The 20,126-nt window shown below is 41.3% G+C and overlaps 1 protein-coding gene and 1 long non-coding RNA gene across 4 annotated transcripts in view; one reads left to right on the forward strand and one right to left on the reverse strand.

Annotated features, from left to right (window-relative positions):
* CNST (consortin, connexin sorting protein) overlaps window positions 1-20,126 on the forward strand; it is a 118,736-nt gene that overhangs the window by 28,994 nt on the left and 69,616 nt on the right. For 2 of the 3 annotated variants that reach the window (XM_040451874.1, XM_040451876.1), the window contains exon 2: window positions 14,867-15,295. In XM_040451874.1, coding sequence (XP_040307808.1) covers window positions 14,917-15,295 — 379 coding nt within the window. In that variant the 5' untranslated portion in view covers window positions 14,867-14,916. Of the gene's footprint in view, window positions 1-14,634; window positions 14,654-14,866; window positions 15,296-20,126 lie in introns of those variants that run through there. The other variant, XM_040451875.1, reaches the window with a different exon arrangement.
* Window positions 1,162-11,919, reverse strand: LOC121015136 (uncharacterized). The gene is made up of 2 exons (XR_005783649.1): window positions 9,683-11,919; window positions 1,162-1,306 (listed from the first exon to the last, which is right to left on the reverse strand). It is a non-coding gene; the product is annotated as an uncharacterized LOC121015136 (long non-coding RNA).

The following is a 20,126-nucleotide window of genomic DNA, read 5'->3' on the forward strand; positions in this document are numbered from 1 at the left end:
CAGAGCTGTGCAGGACAGAAAAATGAGAACACCAGTGAAAATTGGCGTTGAGATAGGCTGAAGAAATCTCTTTCCATTACAGTGAGAACATTCCAGCATTTCTCTTGACACATTGCACTCACGTAGAAGGTTAGGTTAAAAGCATCTCCTTTCAGCTGCTATTTTGAGGCATACGTGTACCATGAGATTGACTTGAAGGCAACACATACAACCAGGTAGACTAGAGACTGGATTTCTTGTGGAGTGAACTTCAGTGGGGTTTTAAACCTTTTCTGTGCTTCCCTCTAGAGCAGATACCCTACTTCCTGTTTCCTGAGAAAGATGCATTATGGCCTAGAAATGTCTCTAAGTCAACTCCAGTGTTACTCTCCCGCATCCTTCTGGGACAACGGGAAACGTGCCCCTTTTCTCCTCTTTAAGGGCAGTGTCCCCGCCTGTGTCCTGCGTGCCATACCACCCCCCAGTCTGGGCTGTCGTTGGTGCAGGGACCGTGCTCTGTTCTGTTACCTTAACTCCATAACTGCTCCCTCTCAGCTAACCCTCTCCTTTCCTATCGGCAGCCCATATCTCACCTGGAAAAAGAAAGGAAACCTCATATTATTAAAGATCAATACGAGTGGGGCACCTGGGTGGCTCAGTAGGTTAAGCGTCTGACTCTAGATTTCGGCTCAGGTCACGATCTCACCGTCCGTGAGATTGAGGATGGGCTCCTCAATCTGACAGCGTGACAGCGTGACAACTGACAACTGACAGCGTGACGCCTGCTTGGGATTCTCTCTCTCCCTCTCTCTGCCCCTCCCACCCCAATAAGTAAACTTTAAAAAGATCAACACAAGTGATTTTTCTCATGTATAAACCTGATCATGTCACTCCTCTGATTAAAAATCTTTCAGAGGATCCTTACTGATACATTTAATGATTCCCACTAATGATTGAGGATTTGGAGCAGTGGTTTTATTATAGCTATTAGCCAGCTTCTTTCTGTCTTTCTGTTTCTCCCTGCAAAGTACAGCACAGCATTTATTTATCTGTGAGAAGTTAATGTGGCAAAAAAAATTTTTTTTTTCTCCAGATATTTTGAATGTATTATCCATGGCTATCCTTGAGTTCAGTGTTAGTTCTGTTTCTTGTCTTAGGATCTGCAAAATAAACCATTGGGACTCAAAGCTAACATTTATTTACTAAACATCAAGGACATTTGATGCAAACAACACAGTTGGGCCTTGTGGCAATGTATCAGCTCTCCAGTTACCCAGGACCGTTGATGGTGGCACAAATACATAGCAAGTATGTAGTCAGTGTGCTTCTGCGAAAGACAGTATTTGATTATTATCTTGCACGCACGTTAATTTAGTTATAACTTAGAAGTTTGGGAATATCAGTTCTCATTGAGTCTGGTATTTATTCTAAAATGATCAGAGATAGAAAATACTCATAAATCAGTGTAAGGCAAGAAGTAGGTATTGTGGGGAAAGATTTGTTCTTGATGGTAAAGTATGCTTAGCCAGGCCCAGTCTGTATCAGTGACTGGATTTAAGCACCAGAAAATAGAGTGTAGGAAAGTTACTCTTTTTGTTTTTCCCCTTAACAACTCATTTAAATACAAATTTTCTAGATTTGATTAAAAAGCTCATAGACAGTCTTGAATGAATTCAAAAGTTGTCACACACTTATTTCTTTCGCTCTGAACTGTTTTAGAAATTAGTATATATTAAAGGTTAAATATACCCTTGAGTTCCATACCTGGAATAATTTCAGTTACTGTGGGGCTTTTTAAAATGTTTATTTATTTATTTTGAGAGGGAGAGAGCTCAAGTGGGGGAGGGGCAGAGAGAGCGAATCCCAAGCAGGCTCTGCGATGACAGCATAGCAGGGCTCCATGTCACGAACCATGAGGTCATGACCTGAGCCAAGATGAAGATGTCTAACCCACTGAGCCACCCAGGCACCCCTCATTTACTGTATTTTTAAGATCTAGAATATCTGATCTGATATCTAATAGAATATCTGATTTTTTGGGGGAGGGGTGCAAGTGAGCGAGGGGGCAGAGACATAGAGAAGTGAGGCTCACCCGGAGCTCGAGCTTACCCAAAGCGGGGCTCGTGCTCACCTGACGTGGGACTTGAACTCATGAACTGTGAGATCATGACCTGAGCCGAAGTCGGATGCTTAACGACTAAGCCACCCAGGCACCCCTAGAATAGTTGATTTTTAAAAATTCAAATCTAATGATTTGATTAAAAAACAAAGTAAACTATTTGCTTCTGCTGCTTATTACCAATTCTAGTTCTCTTCTGAAATTTCTGTTACCCGTCTAAGTCCTTGAACTTTTTTTTTTAAGTGATTATTTATTTTTGAGAGACAGAGCACAAGCAGGGGAGGAAAGAGAGAGGGGCGACAGAGGATCCAAAGCAGGCTCCAGGCTCTGTGCTGACAGCAGTGATCCCGATGTGGAGCTCAAAGTCACAAGCCTTGAAATCATGGCCTGAGCTGAGGTCAGACACTCAACCGACTAGCCACCCAGATGCCTCTAAGTCCTTGAACATTTTAGCAAGAGTTATTTTTAAGTTCCTGTAACTTAACTCCCAATATATAGATCTCATGTGAATCTGTGTCTCTTAACTGCTTTTTCTCTCAGTTTTTTGTCCAATCTTGATCTCTTGTGTGCCTGATTACTTCGAGTTATATACTGGACCTTATGGTTGAAAACTTATGGAGGTAATTTGAGCCTTCGTTGGATTTCTTCTCCCAGGGGGGATTTATTTACCTTGCTGGCAGATCAACCTGACTGATCGGCAGATGAAGATGTTTCTGCTGAGCTTTAGTCCCTCTGAAGCTGGTCTCTTTTATAGGCTCACCTTCACCTCTAGGGAGTAGCCCTTTGAGGTCTCACATGAAAGCCTGAGGCTCCCTGTTTCTTGGCAAGCCCTGATGTTCAGTTTTTCCGCCAGGTCTGTAAGTTTGTTAAAAGCTCTGCTCAGCTTTTTTGGCCTCCAAATTGAAACTTTCTGCCAGTTTTCCTAGTTGTTACCAGCGGGAGGGTTTGTCTGAAATGAGCTAGTCTGCCTTTGCCAGAGGTAATCTGCAACTCTTCCTTAATGTGTATTTTTACATGTATGTAAGAGTGAATGCATACACATATGTTAGCCCAGTATGCGTCCTTGTAAGTTATGAACAAACGTGCGTACAATGGCTATACGTGTGATGAATTTCTCTGCTCATTAGCAGTGCACTGTCAACAGTTTGGAGACTCGTACTTGATTTCTTCTTCTCCAGCTGTGGTGTTGGTTCAGGAAATATGTGAGATCTGCCTCGTATTAGTTACCCTGTGTGTACAAGGGTACATGTCAGATTCTTGAAGATGATGTCTCACAGGGCTTTATATAGATTAATGTGTAACCTCAAAGAAACGAATTCATCATGTTTGAGGAGTACGGCAACCGAACCGTCTGATGGGTGGGTTTTATTTTGTCTTAATCTATTTTCTGAACTGGAAAGCCTTTGAAGATATGAGAAATTGTTTATGTTGCTGTCTCCTTCAAGCTAGCAATTTGTTGTTTACAAAATGTGTATCTGAGAATAGTTGATTTTTAAAATTAATATAAAAATGATTATCGTGGTTAAGGGTATAGGCTCTGGAGTCGGGACCTTTGAGTTTGAATCCTGACTTTGACACGTACTAGCTGCGTGACCTTGGCCTATTTATTTAATCTTTCTGTTGCTGTTTCCTTCTCGATAATACAGATCTAATTATAGAATTACCTTGTAGGATCTGTGTGAGGATTAAATTTTATATATATATAAACATCTGCCTGAAACACTTCCTGATACTTAGTAAATATTCAATGACTGTTGATTACTGTTAATAGTCAGCATTTTATTTAGGGAATGCCATTTGGTAAGGCCTCTTAAAGGAAGGTTTCAATGAACTATGTGTTTGTGTATATGTAATGATGAAAGTATAGTTAGCTTGATATTACTAGCTGTGTAGCAAAGTGCTCTAAGTTTAAAAGTTAGTAAGACAGCTTCCCTGAAAATATTTAGTAGGTATGTAGTAGTAAACATAATTTTTATTTTAAAAGGGGTCATTATGGTCCGAACCAAAAAGTATTTTGCAGTTCTTATTCTGTTGGTTGTGGCTTCAAAGTATGGTTGCAATATGTTTTGCGGCAAAGAAGTGTTTAAAACCAAGAAAGCACAACTTAGATTTGAACCTAGTGAAATGCCCTCTGTGTGTGGCATTAACTGTGAAACTGAACAAAATGTGTCTGTTGTACTGATAACTTTTTTTGAGAGAGAGACAGCTGGAAAGCAGGGCAGAGGGAGAAGAAGAGAGAGAATCTTAAGTGGTCTCCATGCTCAGCACAGAGCCTGACTTGGGCTTGATCTTGTGACTCTGAGGTCACGACCTGAGCCAAAATCAAGAGTCAAAGCTCAACCGACTGAGCCACCCAGGCGCGCCAGTACAGATAACTTTCTATGCTATGACTTTGCTCACCCTTTATCTTCAGATGGAGAAGTCATTAATTTCTAGGAGCATCTTGAATCATAAAGTCGGTCACCCTGAGGTAGGCAAAATTTCTACTGATTGTTAAATGAAAATATTGTTAGAAATTATTGCTAAATGTATCTGTTTCTGGATGCCTGAAGATGTCCTTGAGTTCATACTATTTTATTTTATTTTATTTTATTTTATTTTATTTTATTTTTGAACGTTTATTTATTTTGGGGACAGAGAGAGATACAGCATGAATGGGGGAGGGGCAGAGAGAGAGGGAGACACAGAATCGGAAACAGGCTCCAGGCTCTGAGCCGTCAGCCCAGAGCCCGACGCGGGGCTCGAACTCATGGACCGCGAGATCGTGACCTGGCTGAAGTCGGACACTTAACCGACTGCGCCACCCAGGCACCCCGAGTTCATACTATTTTAGAGATTTGCTTCTATTTTTTTTTTTTTTCTTCAAGTAAAACTTGTATATGTCTGGGTCTGAGAGAGAGGCAAAAGAGGAGGATGGTGACTGCCACAGCTTGGCTGTACCCACAATGAGCCTCTTGACCTGTCATTTCCATTCACGTAATGGATTTTGCACTCAGAGGTTCTGCAGATGTGTGGAACCCGTATTGAGCTGAGGCCTGTTGTGAAACAGAGAAAGATTAAACAAATTATGCTTTCTTTCACTTAGCTTATCTGTCCCAAGGTTGTTTGGGGCTTAAGAGTCACATAATTTCAGTTAATTTCTCCTCCTTCTCCCCCTCCTCCTCCTTCTCCTCTTCCTTCTTGTGTTGGAGACCCATTTAACGTGGACACTCAAGGCCTGAGTGGAGTGGGAAGTGCCCCGGAAGTGGGCAGGCAGGCAAGGTGGGAGGGCAGCAGGCCCACACGTGACTGAAGGAAGGGATACCGGGCGCTGGGGTCTGGCCCAGGCAGGCAAGGGGAGTACCGGAAGGGTGGCCCAGGCAGGCTGGAGGCCAGCCCTTGAGAGGGTAGCTAAGCCAGGTGCTGAGTGCCCGGGCCAGAGCCTAGCCTGGAGAGGCAGGGTTGGGGCTGCTTGGGGGCTCCCCAAGCTGCTGCTGGAACTCAGGGCTCTCCTGGTGGCGGGCGTGGTGGAGGTCCTTCTTCCCCAGGTGCTCCAGACAGGACCTGACCTGCTCCAACACGATTGACGGCCCGGTATTCTGGGGCTGTGGTCCTGGCCGTCGTGCCTACCTCCACCGGCACGCCTAGGTCCCCCTTGGGGCCCAACGTTGCGGGCTTCGTGTTCTAGACTCATTCTCTGTATAAATAAACATCCATGTTTGTTATTTTCTTCCTTAGAATCATTACCTTACGTTTGACTATAACTGATCATTTTTCTGGTGTTTTCTTTTACAGTCTTGTGGTTTTGTCATGTACTTTGTCATGTTTTTATCCTCCTTCCTACAGCATACATTTTTATGACCTTTCTTGTTTCTATATTGAGAATGAATTTCTTATTATGAAATTGTTTTTTATTCTTATTAAAGAAGTATTAAAATAATCTGGTTAACTATTGTACTGTGCCATTACATTGAAATCCAAGTATTTAGAAAGATTACCGTAAGGCTGTCCCACTAGTTAATCTGGACGTCAAGAAGTACCTAGAAGAAAGGATGGTGTGATCCTGGGTTTACGTCCTGAACGTCCATGTGGACAAGCAGATGCAAAGTGATTTTAAAAGCATATAGAGTCTAGGGGCGCCTGGGTGGCTCAGTCAGTTGAGCGTCCGACTTCAGCTCAGGTCATGATCTCACAGTTTGTGGGTTTGAGCCCCACATCGGGCTCTGTGCTGACAGCTCGGAGCCTGGAGCCTGCTTCGGATTCTGTGTCTCCCTCTCTCTCTGGCCCTCCCCTACTCATGCTGTCTCTCTGTATCTCAAGAATGAATAAGCATTAAAAAAAAAAAAAAAAAAAAAAAAAAAAACTTTAAAAAAAAAAGCATATAGAGTCTATTTCCTTCAGTAACTATTTACCTTGTTTAATCTTAGTAATAGCAACATCTATGGCCAGGAAATGCCTACAGCATAACATGCATAAGCAAGAATGAACCCGGGGTGGAGTGATTACCATGAGCCACGAGTGGCTACTGTGGCATTTGTCCAGACAGTGTCCTGGAGAGCAGCATTGTCCAGTAAAGATAAAATGTGAGCCATATATAGAATTTTGTTTTCTAGTAACCACAGTAAAGAAGCTTTTTAAAAGGTGAAATTAATTTTAATAATTTTTGACTTAACCCATTAGATCAAAATATTGTTTCAACATATAATCAATATTTAAAAGTATTGATAAGCTATTTTACATTCTTTGGATTCACAGTGGTCTTTGAAATGAAATATGGTATGTATTTTACAAGTACAGTACGTCTCAATTTGGACACATTTTTCATTGGAAATACTCGATCTGTATTTAGACTTTTAACTTACAGGTGAGAAAACAGGTTCAGGGGCACCTGGGTGGCTTAGTGTGGTAAGTGTCCACCACTTGATTTCGGCTCAAGTCATGATCTTACAGTTCATGAGTTTGAGCCGCACGTAGGGCTGTGCACTTACAGCATGGAGCCTGCTTGGGATTCTCTCTCTCTCATTCTCTTTCTCTCTTTTTCTCTCAGAATACATAATCATGAAGGGGCACCTGGTGGCTCAGTCGGTTGAGTGTCCGACTTCAGCTCAGGTCATGATCTCGTGGTTCATGTGTTCAAGCCCCATGTCAGGCTCTGTGCTGACAGCTCGGAGCCTGGAACCAAAAATAAATAAATGTTAAACAAATAATAAATAATCATGAAAAAAATTATAAAAAAGAAAGCAGATTCACATACTCAATTTGTTCCAAACATGCATAGGTTTTTCAATAGCTGAATTGATACCTGTTTTTAAATTTAAATTAATTGAAATTTAATAAAAGTAAAAATTCAGCTTCTCCATCTCACTGTGCATATTTAAATGCTCTGTATCCATTTGTGGCTTGTGGCTACCACACTGAACAGCACGGTTATAGAATATACCTCATGCTGAAGATGTCGGTTAAGGGACCCTGGATCAAGCTTAATATTTTAATTAAATTTTAAGGGGAGGAGAATGATATAAATTAGCAAAAATCATGATATTAAAATTATAGGGACATTTTAATGAAATTGATGTCTGAGTTTCACATGATTGTCATCGTTTTCAGAAAACAGATTGGAGATAATCACAAACTTCTCTGGTCCTTGGATGGTTGTCCTCAGGTTAAGATACTATTAATTCCTAGAAACCACCTCATAACATGTTGCTGTGGTCAGAGTTCATTAGCAGAGTATGAAATCAACCTAATGTATCTCAATCAGCCTTTTTAAAATGTGTTTAATGTTTATTTATTTTGAGAGAGAGAGGATATGAATGAGTTGGGGAGCCCAACACAGACTCAGTGTCATGAACTGTGAGGTCATGACCTGAGCCAAAATCAAGAGTTGGATGCTTAATCCACGGAGCCACCCAGGCACCACGATCAACATTTTTAAAAATATGAAATAGTATCAAATAGAATAGAGAATGTATCAGAATGTGTTTAGTTTCAAGGAACCTTTGTTGCCATTATAGATACATATTTTGTGTGTACAGGATCTCAGTGAAAATTGAATTTCTTATTCTGGGTTGCAAAATTTTTGAAAATCATTCCTCTAAGGCATACTTTTTATTACTGATACACTGAATATTGCCTACAGGTACGTGTATCTAAACAAAGCATAAATCACAGAAAATTTGAGATTTAGCACTGGGAAGTAAGGGTGTTAGAATATGTAGTAAGATGGTAAAATGTAAAGTGATGTTTAATCCCCATAGTAAATACAACATCTGTGTATGGTGAATTTCTTCTCAATTCTGAACTGACTCAGAGTCGCCAAATTTGAACTTGTGGTTAATACAGTATCTTATTGGTTAGGAAACTGCCTTCCTTCAAATTTTGGTTTGACTATGAAGTCATCAAATTTCAACTCGGGGTTGCATCTTAATTCTTAAGAAGGGGCACCTGGCTGGCTCAGTCCGTAGCACATGCAACTCTTGATCTCAGGGTTCTGAGTTCAAGCCCCGCGTTGGGTCTAGAGCTTATTTTAAAAAAAAGGGGGGGGGGGCACCTGGGTGGCTCAGTCGGTTGAGCGGCCGACTTCGGCTCAGGTCACGATCTCGCACTCCGTGAGTTCGAGCCCCGCGTCGGGCTCTGTGCTGACAGCTCGGAGCCTGGAGCCTGTTTCGGATTCTGTGTCTCCCTCTCTCTGACCCTCCCCCATTCATGCTCTGTCTCTCTCTGTCTCAAAAATAAATAAACGTTTAAAAAAATAATTAAAAAAAAAAAAGTATGTATTGAGGCCTAATTGGTATGGATTATAGAAAAACGTCACTCAAAATCTCCTTCAAGGGTTTTAATAAAATAATTGGGTATTATATGTTTAACCATTCCTATAAAGTTTTTAGTTTTAGTGACACCTGATATTTAATCTCAGCAGATATCCATTAGGATGTATCAAAAGAGGAAGTCAAATTATACCTGGGATTGAGAGTATTTTTGACAAAATGTGGGTTTCTTTTTGTTAGTCTGTTACTCTGAATTATTGCTTTACTTAAAGCTTCTTCCGCAAAGCCTTGTGGTTTTTCAAGCTTTGTCTAAGCCTGACTTGGATATGAGGGCTTGAAATTTTCAGCTGCACAGAGTCAACCTGTCAGATGACTTTAGCACAGTGTACATATTAGGAATGCTGTTTTCACCCAAGAGGCTGGAAACTTGGGCAGTGCTCACAACCATGCTGTTAAAAGCCAAAATATGCCGGAGTCAGTCCTGCGCATTTATTGTGTCTCAAAACCCCAAGGCCTGGGGCTACGTATTGTGAAAGATAAAAATGATCTGTGGCTGGGTTATGGGTATTCAAGCAGCTTAAATCTAAGAGGACACTTGTGCAGAAACACTTAGTGCAGAGCAGGATTTGGAAAGGGCTGCGTGTGTGACACAGCGGTTAAGAGCAGTAGGTTCTGCACGGGTCTTTTGGAGTGGAGACCAGGGATGGGGGCTGGGGGTGGGGGTGGACTTTGGAGCCAGGCCTTGAATAATTGGGAGGTACCCTGTAAGAATAATTATAGGACATTCACACCTTGGAAAGACTGAGAATTAGTGTTGGAAAGGAGTTTACAAAGTTACCTTTTGAGAATTAAATTACGTTATCACGAAACAGTAGACAGAAAAACGTCTTGAGGCCCGAAAGAGTTCTCAACACAAGAAGGCGAGCCATAGGGAACGGTGTTTCGTGTGGATCCGGAAGTTCCCCGGAAAAGAGAGTACTTCCAGGAACTTGAACTCCTTGGTCGTTACAGCCATGTCCCCTGCTGTAGGTGGAATGTTTCCCTTGAGGTACACCACAGCTGGAGTGAAATGCTCTTTCAGTGGGTTTCTCCCCCTTTGTCCTTAGAACATAATGATTGAGAGTATGGCCTCAGAATCATAACTGGTCCATGTTCCATTTTTGACCTCACTAGCAGACTGAGTCTTGAAGACATAAGAACCTTGGTTTCTTCATTAGTATTACGGTACTAAAAGTTACCTATTTGCTAGGGTAATTCTGAGAACTGAATAAGAGTATTGATCTGAAAAGTTGAACACAGGGCTCGGTACATGACATTCAACAAAACTGCGAAATGCGATCTGAAATTTTATACTCACCAAGAAGCCCTAATCACTAATTTCTAGGTAGCTTAATCATTTGAAACAGGATGCACAGAACTGATGCTTAGGTGTTCTAGTAACCAAATGAAATATTCCCATGATAAATTAAACTCCAGCATTTTCAAGTGATGCTGGTTAGCATTAGTTTATCATTTCTGGAAAGTCTGGAAAAGCTCTGTTTCTGAACCTGCAGGAAGGCTAGGGACCCACTTGAATAAACCTACCAGTGTTGAACACCGGCCTATGAGGTTTCTCAGGGAGTAATGATGGCTAACTTTGAGCATTCACTGCGTGCCAGGCACGGCACTGAGTGTGTTACCTGCCATGATATCTGAGCCTCACAACTGACTCTGAGGTGGGTACAGTGGTTCTCCACTTACAGATGAGGAGGTTGGAGCCTGGAGAGGCTAGACAGCACCAGCATTTGAGCCTCAGTCGGCCTGAGTTCTCAGCCTTTGGATACTGGACTGCACAAGACTCCTGTGAGAAGGACCTGGTTTCACATCCTGTTCTACTCCCCCCCAGGAATATGGTCTTAAACAAGTTGTTTTTGCCTGTCCAAGCCTGAGATTCTTCATCTGAAACACAGTATGAGTACCTCCTGTGTAGCTTGCGTGGAGGGTTAGGTATAAAATGTGTAAAGTGCCTGTCACAGTTTCTAACGCATGAAGGAAACTTAACAGGAGGTAAGTGTGGTTGTTTGCGGCTCTCTAGACTGCTTTCTGCTCTCCACTTCCTCCTTGGCACGTGACCTACGTGTCTGTACTTTCAGATACATGTCAGAATATAACTTGATTGTTTAAATCAGAAATAACTAAGGCTGTTACTAGTTTTAAGGGCTGACATTTTTCCTTCATAGCCACACACATTTCTTTTCACTATTGTGATAATATATATAAAACATAAAGTATGCCATTTTCACCGTTTTTAACTCTACAATGCAGTGGCATTAATTGCATCGATGCTGCTGTGTAACCATCACCACTGCGTTTCCAGATCTTTTCCATCACCCAAAGCAAACACTCTGTAACCAAAACTCCCTTTTCTCCCCTGCCCTCAGCCCCTTTAATCTGTTTTCTGTCTCCATCAATTTGCCTATTGTGGAATCATACCGTTTTCATGCTTTTGTGTCAGGTTAATTTCACTTAGCATAATGTTTTCAAGGACCGTACATGTGTTAGCATATATCAGAACTTCATTCCTTCTTAGCGCTAAATAATATTCCCTTTATGAATAATACCACATTTTGTTTATCTACTCATCCATCAGTGCACATCTGGGTAGTTTCTGCCATATTAGCCACATGTACTTTACTTGTTTATTTATTTATTGAAGTAATATCTGACATAAGATGTCATATTAGTTTCGGGTGTACAACATAATCTCCAATTTTATGTATTGCTATACTCACCATTAAGTGAGTGTGGTTACCATCTGTCACTGTACAGAGTTATTACAGTATTATTGAATATACTCCCTGTGCTGTACTTTTATAACTGGAAGTTTCTGCCTCTTAATCACCTTCACCATTTTTGCCCCTACAACCAACCCCCTCCCTCTGGCAATCAACAGTTTGTTCTCCGTATTCGTGATTCTGTTTCTGTTTGCTGTTGTTATTGTTGTTTGGCTGGTGAGTTTGGTTTTTAGATTCCACACATAAGTCAGATCATATGGTATTGGTCTTTATCTGACTCATGTGACTTAGTATAAGACCCTGTTGTCACAAATGGCAAAATGTCACCCCTTTGTATGGTTGAGTTTCATTACATCGCGTATATATATATATACCACGTCTTCGGTATCCATTCGTTAAATCAGTGGATACGTAGGTTGCTTCCATACTTGGCTGTTGTAAATACTGCTGTGATAAATGTAGGGGTGTATACATCTTTTCAAATTAGTGTTTTTGTTTTCTTTGGGTAAATACCCAGCAGTGGAATTACTGCGTCAGATGGTAGTTCTATTTTTAATTCTTTGAGGAACTTCCATAGTGTCTTCCATAGTGACTGCACCAGTTTACATTCCCACAAACAGCGTGCAAGGGTTCCCTTTTCTCCACATTCTTTCAACACTTAGTATTTTTTGTCTTGCTGACACTAGCCATCCTTACTGGTATGACGTGAGGTTCATTGTGGCTCTGATTTGCATTTCCTTGATAATTAGTGATGTTGGGCATCCTTTCATGTTTTCTTGGCCATCTATATGTTTTTGGGTTGTTTTTGGTGTGGTTTGGTTTTTGGCAGAATGTCTGTTCAGGTGCTCTGCCCATTTTTTAAATCAGATTATTTGGCTTTTTGGTGTTGAGTCGTAGAAGTTCTTTATGTGTTTTGGATATTAACCTTATTAACTCCCATTCGGTAGATTGCCTTGTCATTTTGTTGGTGTCCTTTGCTATGCAAAAGCTTTTTATTTTGATGTACTCCTCATAGGTTTTCGTCTTTGTTTCCCTTGCCTGTGAAGATATATCTAGAAAATGATGCTAAGGTTGATATCTAAGAGTTTATTGTCTTGTTTTCTTCTAGGAGTTTTATGGTTTCAGGTTTCACATTTAGGTCTTTTTAATCCATTTTGAATTTATTTTTCTGTATATTTGGTGTGAGAAAGCGGTCCAGTTTCATTTTTTAGCATGTGACTGTTCAGTTCTCCCCACACCGTTTATTGAAGAAATTATATTTTCCCCATTATGTATATTCTTGCCTCTTTTGTCATAGATTAGTTGACCATATACATGTGGGTTTATTTCGGGGCTCTCTCTCCTGTTCTGTTGATCTCTGTCTGTCTTAGCCACAGAGGTTTTATTTTTTATTTTTTTAGTAAGTAGGCTCCATGCCCAGCGCGGAGCCCTGAGCTAAGAGTCAAACACTTAACCGACTGAGCCACCCAGGCTCCTCCAGCCACAGACGTTTCAACAGTCATTTGAGGCTGGGTTCTCTCATGATAGTGATCTCAAAGATACCTCATTAAAATAATAGCTTTCTAAATTAAGAACTATACTGTGTTTAGAATTTATTTCAGGGCTAAACCTAAGTTAGTAGAGATATGTGGTAAAAGGAAAATGATACCATCCAGATTTAGGTATTTTTATGTTTGAATCAAATAAAATACTCCAGGGGCGCCTGGGTGGCGCAGTCGGTGAAGCGTCCGACTTCAGCCAGGTCACGATCTCGCGGTCCGTGAGTTCGAGCCCCGCGTCAGGCTCTGGGCTGATGGCTCAGAGCCTGGAGCCTGTTTCCGATTCTGTGTCTCCCTCTCACTCTGCCCCTCCCCCGTTCATGCTCTGTCTCTCTCTGTCCCAAAAAAATAAATAAACGTTGAAAAAAAAAAATTAAAAAAAAAAAAACAAAACAAATAAAATACTCCAGTTGCAAAATACGTTGAAAACATGTGATACAATCCAGGTAGGGCTGATGTTTTATTTTGTACTTTGTCTTCATGTTTTAAAAGAATTATACTTTGGGGCGCCTGGGTGGCGCAGTCGGTTAAGCGTCCGACTTCAGCCAGGTCACGATCTCGCGGTCCTTGAGTTCGAGCCCCACGTCGGGCTCTGGGCTGACGGCTCAGAGCCTGGAGCCTGTTTCCGATTCTGTGTCTCCCTCTCTCTCTCTGCCCCTCCCCCGTTCATGCTGTATCTCTCTCTGTCCCAAAAATAAATAAACGTTGAAAAAAAAAATTTTTTTTTAAAAAAAATAAAATAAAAGAATTATACTTTATTTACATGATTCTAAAGGCCAAATAAGCATTTCTGTTAATTTGAAGAATTTAAAAAAAAAATCACTAAACTTTTTCTCAGATAACTGGAATATTATATTTGATTCAAACCCAAAATAGTGATTGGCAAGCAAAAAATTTTAAATTCTAGCTGGCATAATTTTTCCTTAAAATGTAATATACTTTCAGAGGATAAGAGGGGACAAGACATGTCTGACAAGAGAGGCTTAGAATCTGTTTTGTGTAGTTTTAAAATGTTAGAAGGATCCTTGGAGCAGATTTAGATTTTCCAAGTCTAAACTAGTCTAGAGTTAATTGTGGCCCTCCCTTTTTTTTTTTTTTTTTTTTTCAATTGTATAAAAGGAATTTGCTGACAATTCTAAGGTACTTTCCAGGGCTTGCTTTGTGGAAATAAATGATGTAATGAGACTATGGTATAAGCATATACTCCCTAAATTTTCTACATACCTTTTTTTCAATTTATTTAAAAAATATCCTAAATGTGCTCGTTGGCAAATATTGCTGTTTTCCAGCCAGATGAGGACTTATCCGGCTTTCATTTGTCTGGTAAGTATCCAGGGATAACATATGAGTGATGGATTTTAGCAGATGACCTCATTTAACCAGTAGTTTCATTGCTTTCATTAAGGTAGGGGTCCCAACATCATGCACGGGACAGTAACACGGAGAACTTACCTAAGTATATCAGTACCAGGGCTCCATCTTGGACAGGCTCTCCAGGTAGTAAACACACAGCAAGGGTTGAGAACGCTTGTCTTCAAGCAGGAACCAGTGGAGGTTGGGTGGGGTGGTGAGCGAGAAGAAGTAGTAGGAGTGAGCTGTGGTCATGTCCATCCTTTCCCTGCTCACAGCGAAACGACCCAAGAGACAACGATCACTGAGAACCCAGGGTTTAGAAAATGAAATAGCTTTTTTTCTCTTTTGTCGTTGTAGACATGGAAGGACTTTGATGAAACATAAATGGTTCAACAAAAGATGCTCTAATGGATGACAGCGAAACTCCTACATATAATCTGCAGATAGAACCACAAGATGGGTATCATCCTGGTGACGGCGTGGGAAGTACAGTAACACACTTAGCTTCTGCATCGGATGAAAATGAAAATCAGCTTGACGGGGACGGGCAGGAGCGTCTGAGCCCGGGTGCCAGTGCAATGGGCAGACCTGCAGTGTGCGAGCAGGACAGTCTCAACAATAATGAGAGCTGCACCCCCAGCTGTGAGTTGGCTGTGTGTGAGAACCTGGGGGACACTTCCTATGAAAGCCCCAAGGACGGGCAGGCCTCCATGGGAAAGGACAAAAAAATACCTGGAAAAAGAAGCTCCAGAACCAAAAGAGGCACCACTAAGAAGATAGCACAAGGTACTTTTAAAAAATCCTTTTTTATACTGTTCTCTACCTAAAAATAAACTGTCTTCTCTCCCATACTCTGTATAACGTCCTACATCTTCTGTCCCGTACTCTGTATACTGTCCTACATCTTGCTTTACTTCTCTTTTTTTTTTTTTAATTTTTTTAACGTTTATTTATTTTTGAGACAGAGAGAGACAGAGCATGAACGGGGGAGGGGCAGAGAGAGAAAGGGAGACACAGAATCTGAAACAGGCTCCAGGCTCTGAGCCATCGGTACAGAGCCCGACGCGGGGCTTGAACTCACGAACCGCGAACTTCTCTTAATAGACTCTGGAGCTGGTTCTCTAGTAGCACATATGGATCCAGCCAGGTGGCATGTCACGCACGTGATGTCTCGCACGCCTGTACCACTTCTTTGTGCCTCTTCCCAGTAGTTTGCCGTAACAATGTGCTGAAATTTTAATTATTTTACATGCTTTCACACCAGGTACTTTAAACGTATGTTGTCTTCTTCCTTCCCATAAAATTCTTCATGGGATCTTTCCAACTCCAGAAGTGAATAATTGTGTTAGCATATATTAATATACGTCTTACATCAGTGTTGAATAAGACATCTAGTTTTCATTGTATCACTTTGGTTACAAAGTAATTCAGAGTATTTCTTTCTCCTCCCCCCCCCCCCCCCGAGTATTTCTTGTTTGGTGTATAGTTTGGCAGTTAAAGTGGGGAGCTTTGGACCTTGTTTTCCCCTGAACCAAAGGCACCCCTGAAAACAGGCAGCCCCTGGTTGTTTTTCATCAGAAACATGTGGGCCTGCAACATTCAGGCACATCTTAGGCTGGGACTCCTAGTATAGCCCCGCTTCACCCAAGTCAGCGGGCTTTGCATGAGGCTCAAGAGGACGAAGGAGAGCGTCTCCTCTCATCTTCTGCTTCTTTGCCTGATTAGAAATATAGTCATTGTATCCATATCTGGTATTTTTATTCGTTTTTTCATTTGGAGTAAAAGATGAAACTTTCCGGTTCCTACAGACTTACCCTTATTATTTCAATAAAGTGATTTGATAACTTTTTTTTAATGTTTATTCGCTTATTTTTGAGAGAGAGAGAGAGAGAGAGTGCACGAGTGAGGGAGGGCACAGAGAGAGGGAGACAGAGGATCCAAAGCAGGCTCGGTGCTGAGAGTGCAGAGCCTGATGCGGGGCTCGAACTCACGAACCGTGAGATCATGACCTGAGCTGAGGATGCTTAACTAACTGAGCCACCCAGATGTCCTCATTTGATAACTTTTTAATGTAGCTTATAATTAGGCTTTCCTGTTGACTGATCCCTTCATCCTTGCTTTTCCTTAGTAGGCTGAAATTGAAATAATTTTTTTTAATGTTTATTTAATTTGAGAGAGTGTGCAAGTGAAGGGGGAGGGGCACAGCAAGAGGAACAGCGAGAACCCCAAGCAGGCTCTGTGCTGCCAGCACAGACCCCGACACGGGGCTCAGTCCCACAAACCGTGAGATCATGACCTGAGCCGAAATCAAGAGTTGGACACTTCAACCGACTGAGCCACCTAGGTGCCCCTAAAATGATTTTTGAAAAGAGATATGAAAGCCTTTTCTTAAAAGATCTACAGTAAATCAGATAATGTATGTAGTGCTATTTATATATAGATTGATTTATTCAATAACTGTAATCCAAGAGCAGTTTGTGCCTCTCTGGTACGATCTTTTGATGTTTTTGAGAACTGAGATCCAGTTGCATATGTATGTGGGTCAATCATAGCTTCAGGATGATGGCTGCTTTTATTCCTTCCTTCCACGCATGACCTTATTCCATTTTCCCTAGGTGTGATGATATTATTTAGTTATTCAGTACTTACTATCCAGCAAGCAGATATGTGTGGAATTACTGCCTCCTAATGCATTTGAAATATATGATTTATAAAACCTATGGATAGTCTTTATACAGATTAGCTTTAAGTTATATATCTTAAATGCAATGAGTTTAGAAGCGTAAGAAAATGGAGTTGGCAGTTGCAAAACCGGAGTTCAAATCTTCTGGTTCTAGGTCACTTGGTGAGACTTAATGATTCTGTACTTCAGTTTCCTCGACTGTATAATGATGATGTTCATCTGTATATATAGCTATAAAATTCCTTTCTGAGCTATGAATTCCTAAGATTTCGAAGAGGTCGTATGGTCTAAACTTGTTTAAAATTCAGTGACTTACCTCTGTACCTATAGAGGATTTTTTTAATATATATATGCAAGGGGTACGTTGTTATTTGTACTGTAAGTTTTGTTGTCAAATTGGGTGAGCAGTAGAATTTCAAACTGGGTAGAAAGCTTCTCATGAGGGCAGAATTACTTCTTTCGACACCTGGAAAGGACCTGGAATGGAGCTTCAGGATGGCCTGGGAGCCTTCTCCCTGTACCCCGAGAGATCGCCGAAGCTCGGGCTCTCTCAGTGCGTGCCCCGTCACCAGATCTGAATGATCCTGTCTCTCTGACAGCTCCCTGGTTAGTCTCTTTCTGTCCATCTCCACTGCCACAGTTCAGCGTCCTCCTCCTTAGCTGGAGTAAAGCTCCCTAAAGATGTCTCCATCTTGTCGCTCCGAATCCGGCTCCCATGTCAGCACAAACAGTGCAGAGAGTCCCTGCATAGGTGTCTACACGTGGGCATGTTAGTGCTTCTTTTCACTGGGAAATCCCAAGATCCTAAGGAGATGAAGCCTCAACATTTTGCAGATGGGCGCTTTTCTGATAATACGATAGCTTTTCAAATGTGAAATGACATATAAAGCCTTGACAGTCCCAAACCAGCAATAGTAAGGTGCTCTCTCAATACTTTTTTAAAAAACATATTCAGGTGAATTTATTTACTCTTATGCCTCTTTACCTGGGTTAATTGGTAATAATTTTTTGTATTTCCAAAAGCTAGTACTGGAAAAAAAAGGTGAGCAGTAGTATGAGGAGACATGTCATTATTTACAGGTTTTCTGGAGCTAACACTTGTGTTGTTTTTTTGCTTTAATGAGCAGCAGGCTAAAGTCTATTATCAGAAAGTAAGAATAGTATGAAAGCTGTCTTATAGAGAGGGGGCATTTGAAAGTGAATACCCAGGGGCAGCACTTCTAAAAACCTTGAACTTGGCCTCACAGAAGTCTGGTTGCCATTTTATGTATTATTTTTACTTATTTATTCATTTATTTTTAATGTTTATTTTTGAGAGACAAGAGACAGAGCACACGTGGGGGAGGGGCAGAGAGAGTGGGAGACACAGAATCCGAAGCAAGCTCCAGGCTCTGAGCTGTCAGCACGGAGCCCCGCATGGGGCTCGAACTCGTGAACTGAGAGGTCATGCCCTGAGCCGAAGTTGGAAGCTTAACTGACTGAGCCCACCAGTTACCATTTTATTACGAGACTGTTTCCTTTAGAGAAGTGAATCTCTTTAATATAGTCGATGAAGCAGGATTTCAAGCTGCATCACATCATGTTCTCACTATAGTTGAATCTGGCATAGCTTTAAGTAAATATCCTAAAAGTGAATGAAAGCGAGCCTATAAATTTTTAACAGCTTTGCTGAGATACTCACATACCATACACTTCACCTAATGTGTATAATTCACTCATTTTCGGTACGTTCACAAAACTGTACGACCATTACCACCATCAATTTTAGAACATTTTCATCATCACACAAAGAAACCCCATACTTGCTAGCAGCCGTTCCCATTTTCTGCTGAGACCTCCCAGCCCCAGGCAGCCACTAATCTATCTTTACAGATTTGTCTACTCAGGACATTTCATGTAAATGGAATTGTACAGTATATGGCCTTTTGCAACTGGCTTCCTTCACTTAGCATAATATTTTCAAGATTCACCTATGTTGTGCCCCCATGTATCAGTACTTTATTTCTTTTTATTGTCAATTAATATTCCACTGCAAAGGATATGTCATATTTCACTTATCTATTTGTCAGCTGATGGACATTGGGACTGTTTCTACTCTGAGGCTATATTGAATAATGCTCCTATGAACATTACAGTTTTTGGTTTTTTTTTAATTTTTTTTTTCAACGTTTATTTATTTTTGGGACAGAGAGAGACAGAGCATGAACGGGGGAGGGGCAGAGAGAGGGGGAGACACAGAATCGGAAACAGGCTCCAGGCTCTGAGCCATCAGCCCAGAGCCCGACGCAGGGCTCGAACTCACGGACCGCGAGATCGTGACCTGGCTGAAGTCGGACGCTTAACCGACTGCGCCACCCAGGCACCCCTGAACATTACAGTTTTTAAGGGGTTTTGGGTTTTTTTGTTTTTTTTAGAGTACGTTTTTTATTTATTTAAATTCAAGTTAGCTAACATACAGTATAGTGCTGGTTTCAGGAGTAGAACCCAGTGATTCATCCCTTACATGCAGCAGCCACTGCTCATCCCCAAAAGTGCCCTCCTTAATGCCCATCACCCATTTAGCCCATTACCTCACCCGCCTCCTCTCTATCAACCCCCAGTTTGTTCTGTGTTTAAAAGTCTCTTACGGTTTGCTCCCTCTCTCTATCTTATTTTTCCTTCCCTTCCCCTGTGTTCATCTGTTGTGTTTCTCAAATTCCATATGTGAATGAAATCATATGATATTTGTCTTTCTCTGACCTATTTTGCTTAGCATAATACACTGTAGTTCCATCCATGTCATTACAAATGGCAATATTTCATTCTTTTTGGTCACCGAGTAGTATTCCATTGAACATTCATACTACTGCGTTGTCTTTATCCATTCATCAGTTGATGGACATTGGGGCTCTTTCCAGACTTTGGCTCTTGTCGGTAGCACTGCTATAAACATTG

Source organism: Herpailurus yagouaroundi, unplaced genomic scaffold (assembly GCF_014898765.1).
Source record: "Herpailurus yagouaroundi ecotype Mexico unplaced genomic scaffold, PumYag 205, whole genome shotgun sequence".
Taxonomy (NCBI): Eukaryota; Metazoa; Chordata; class Mammalia; order Carnivora; family Felidae; genus Herpailurus; species Herpailurus yagouaroundi.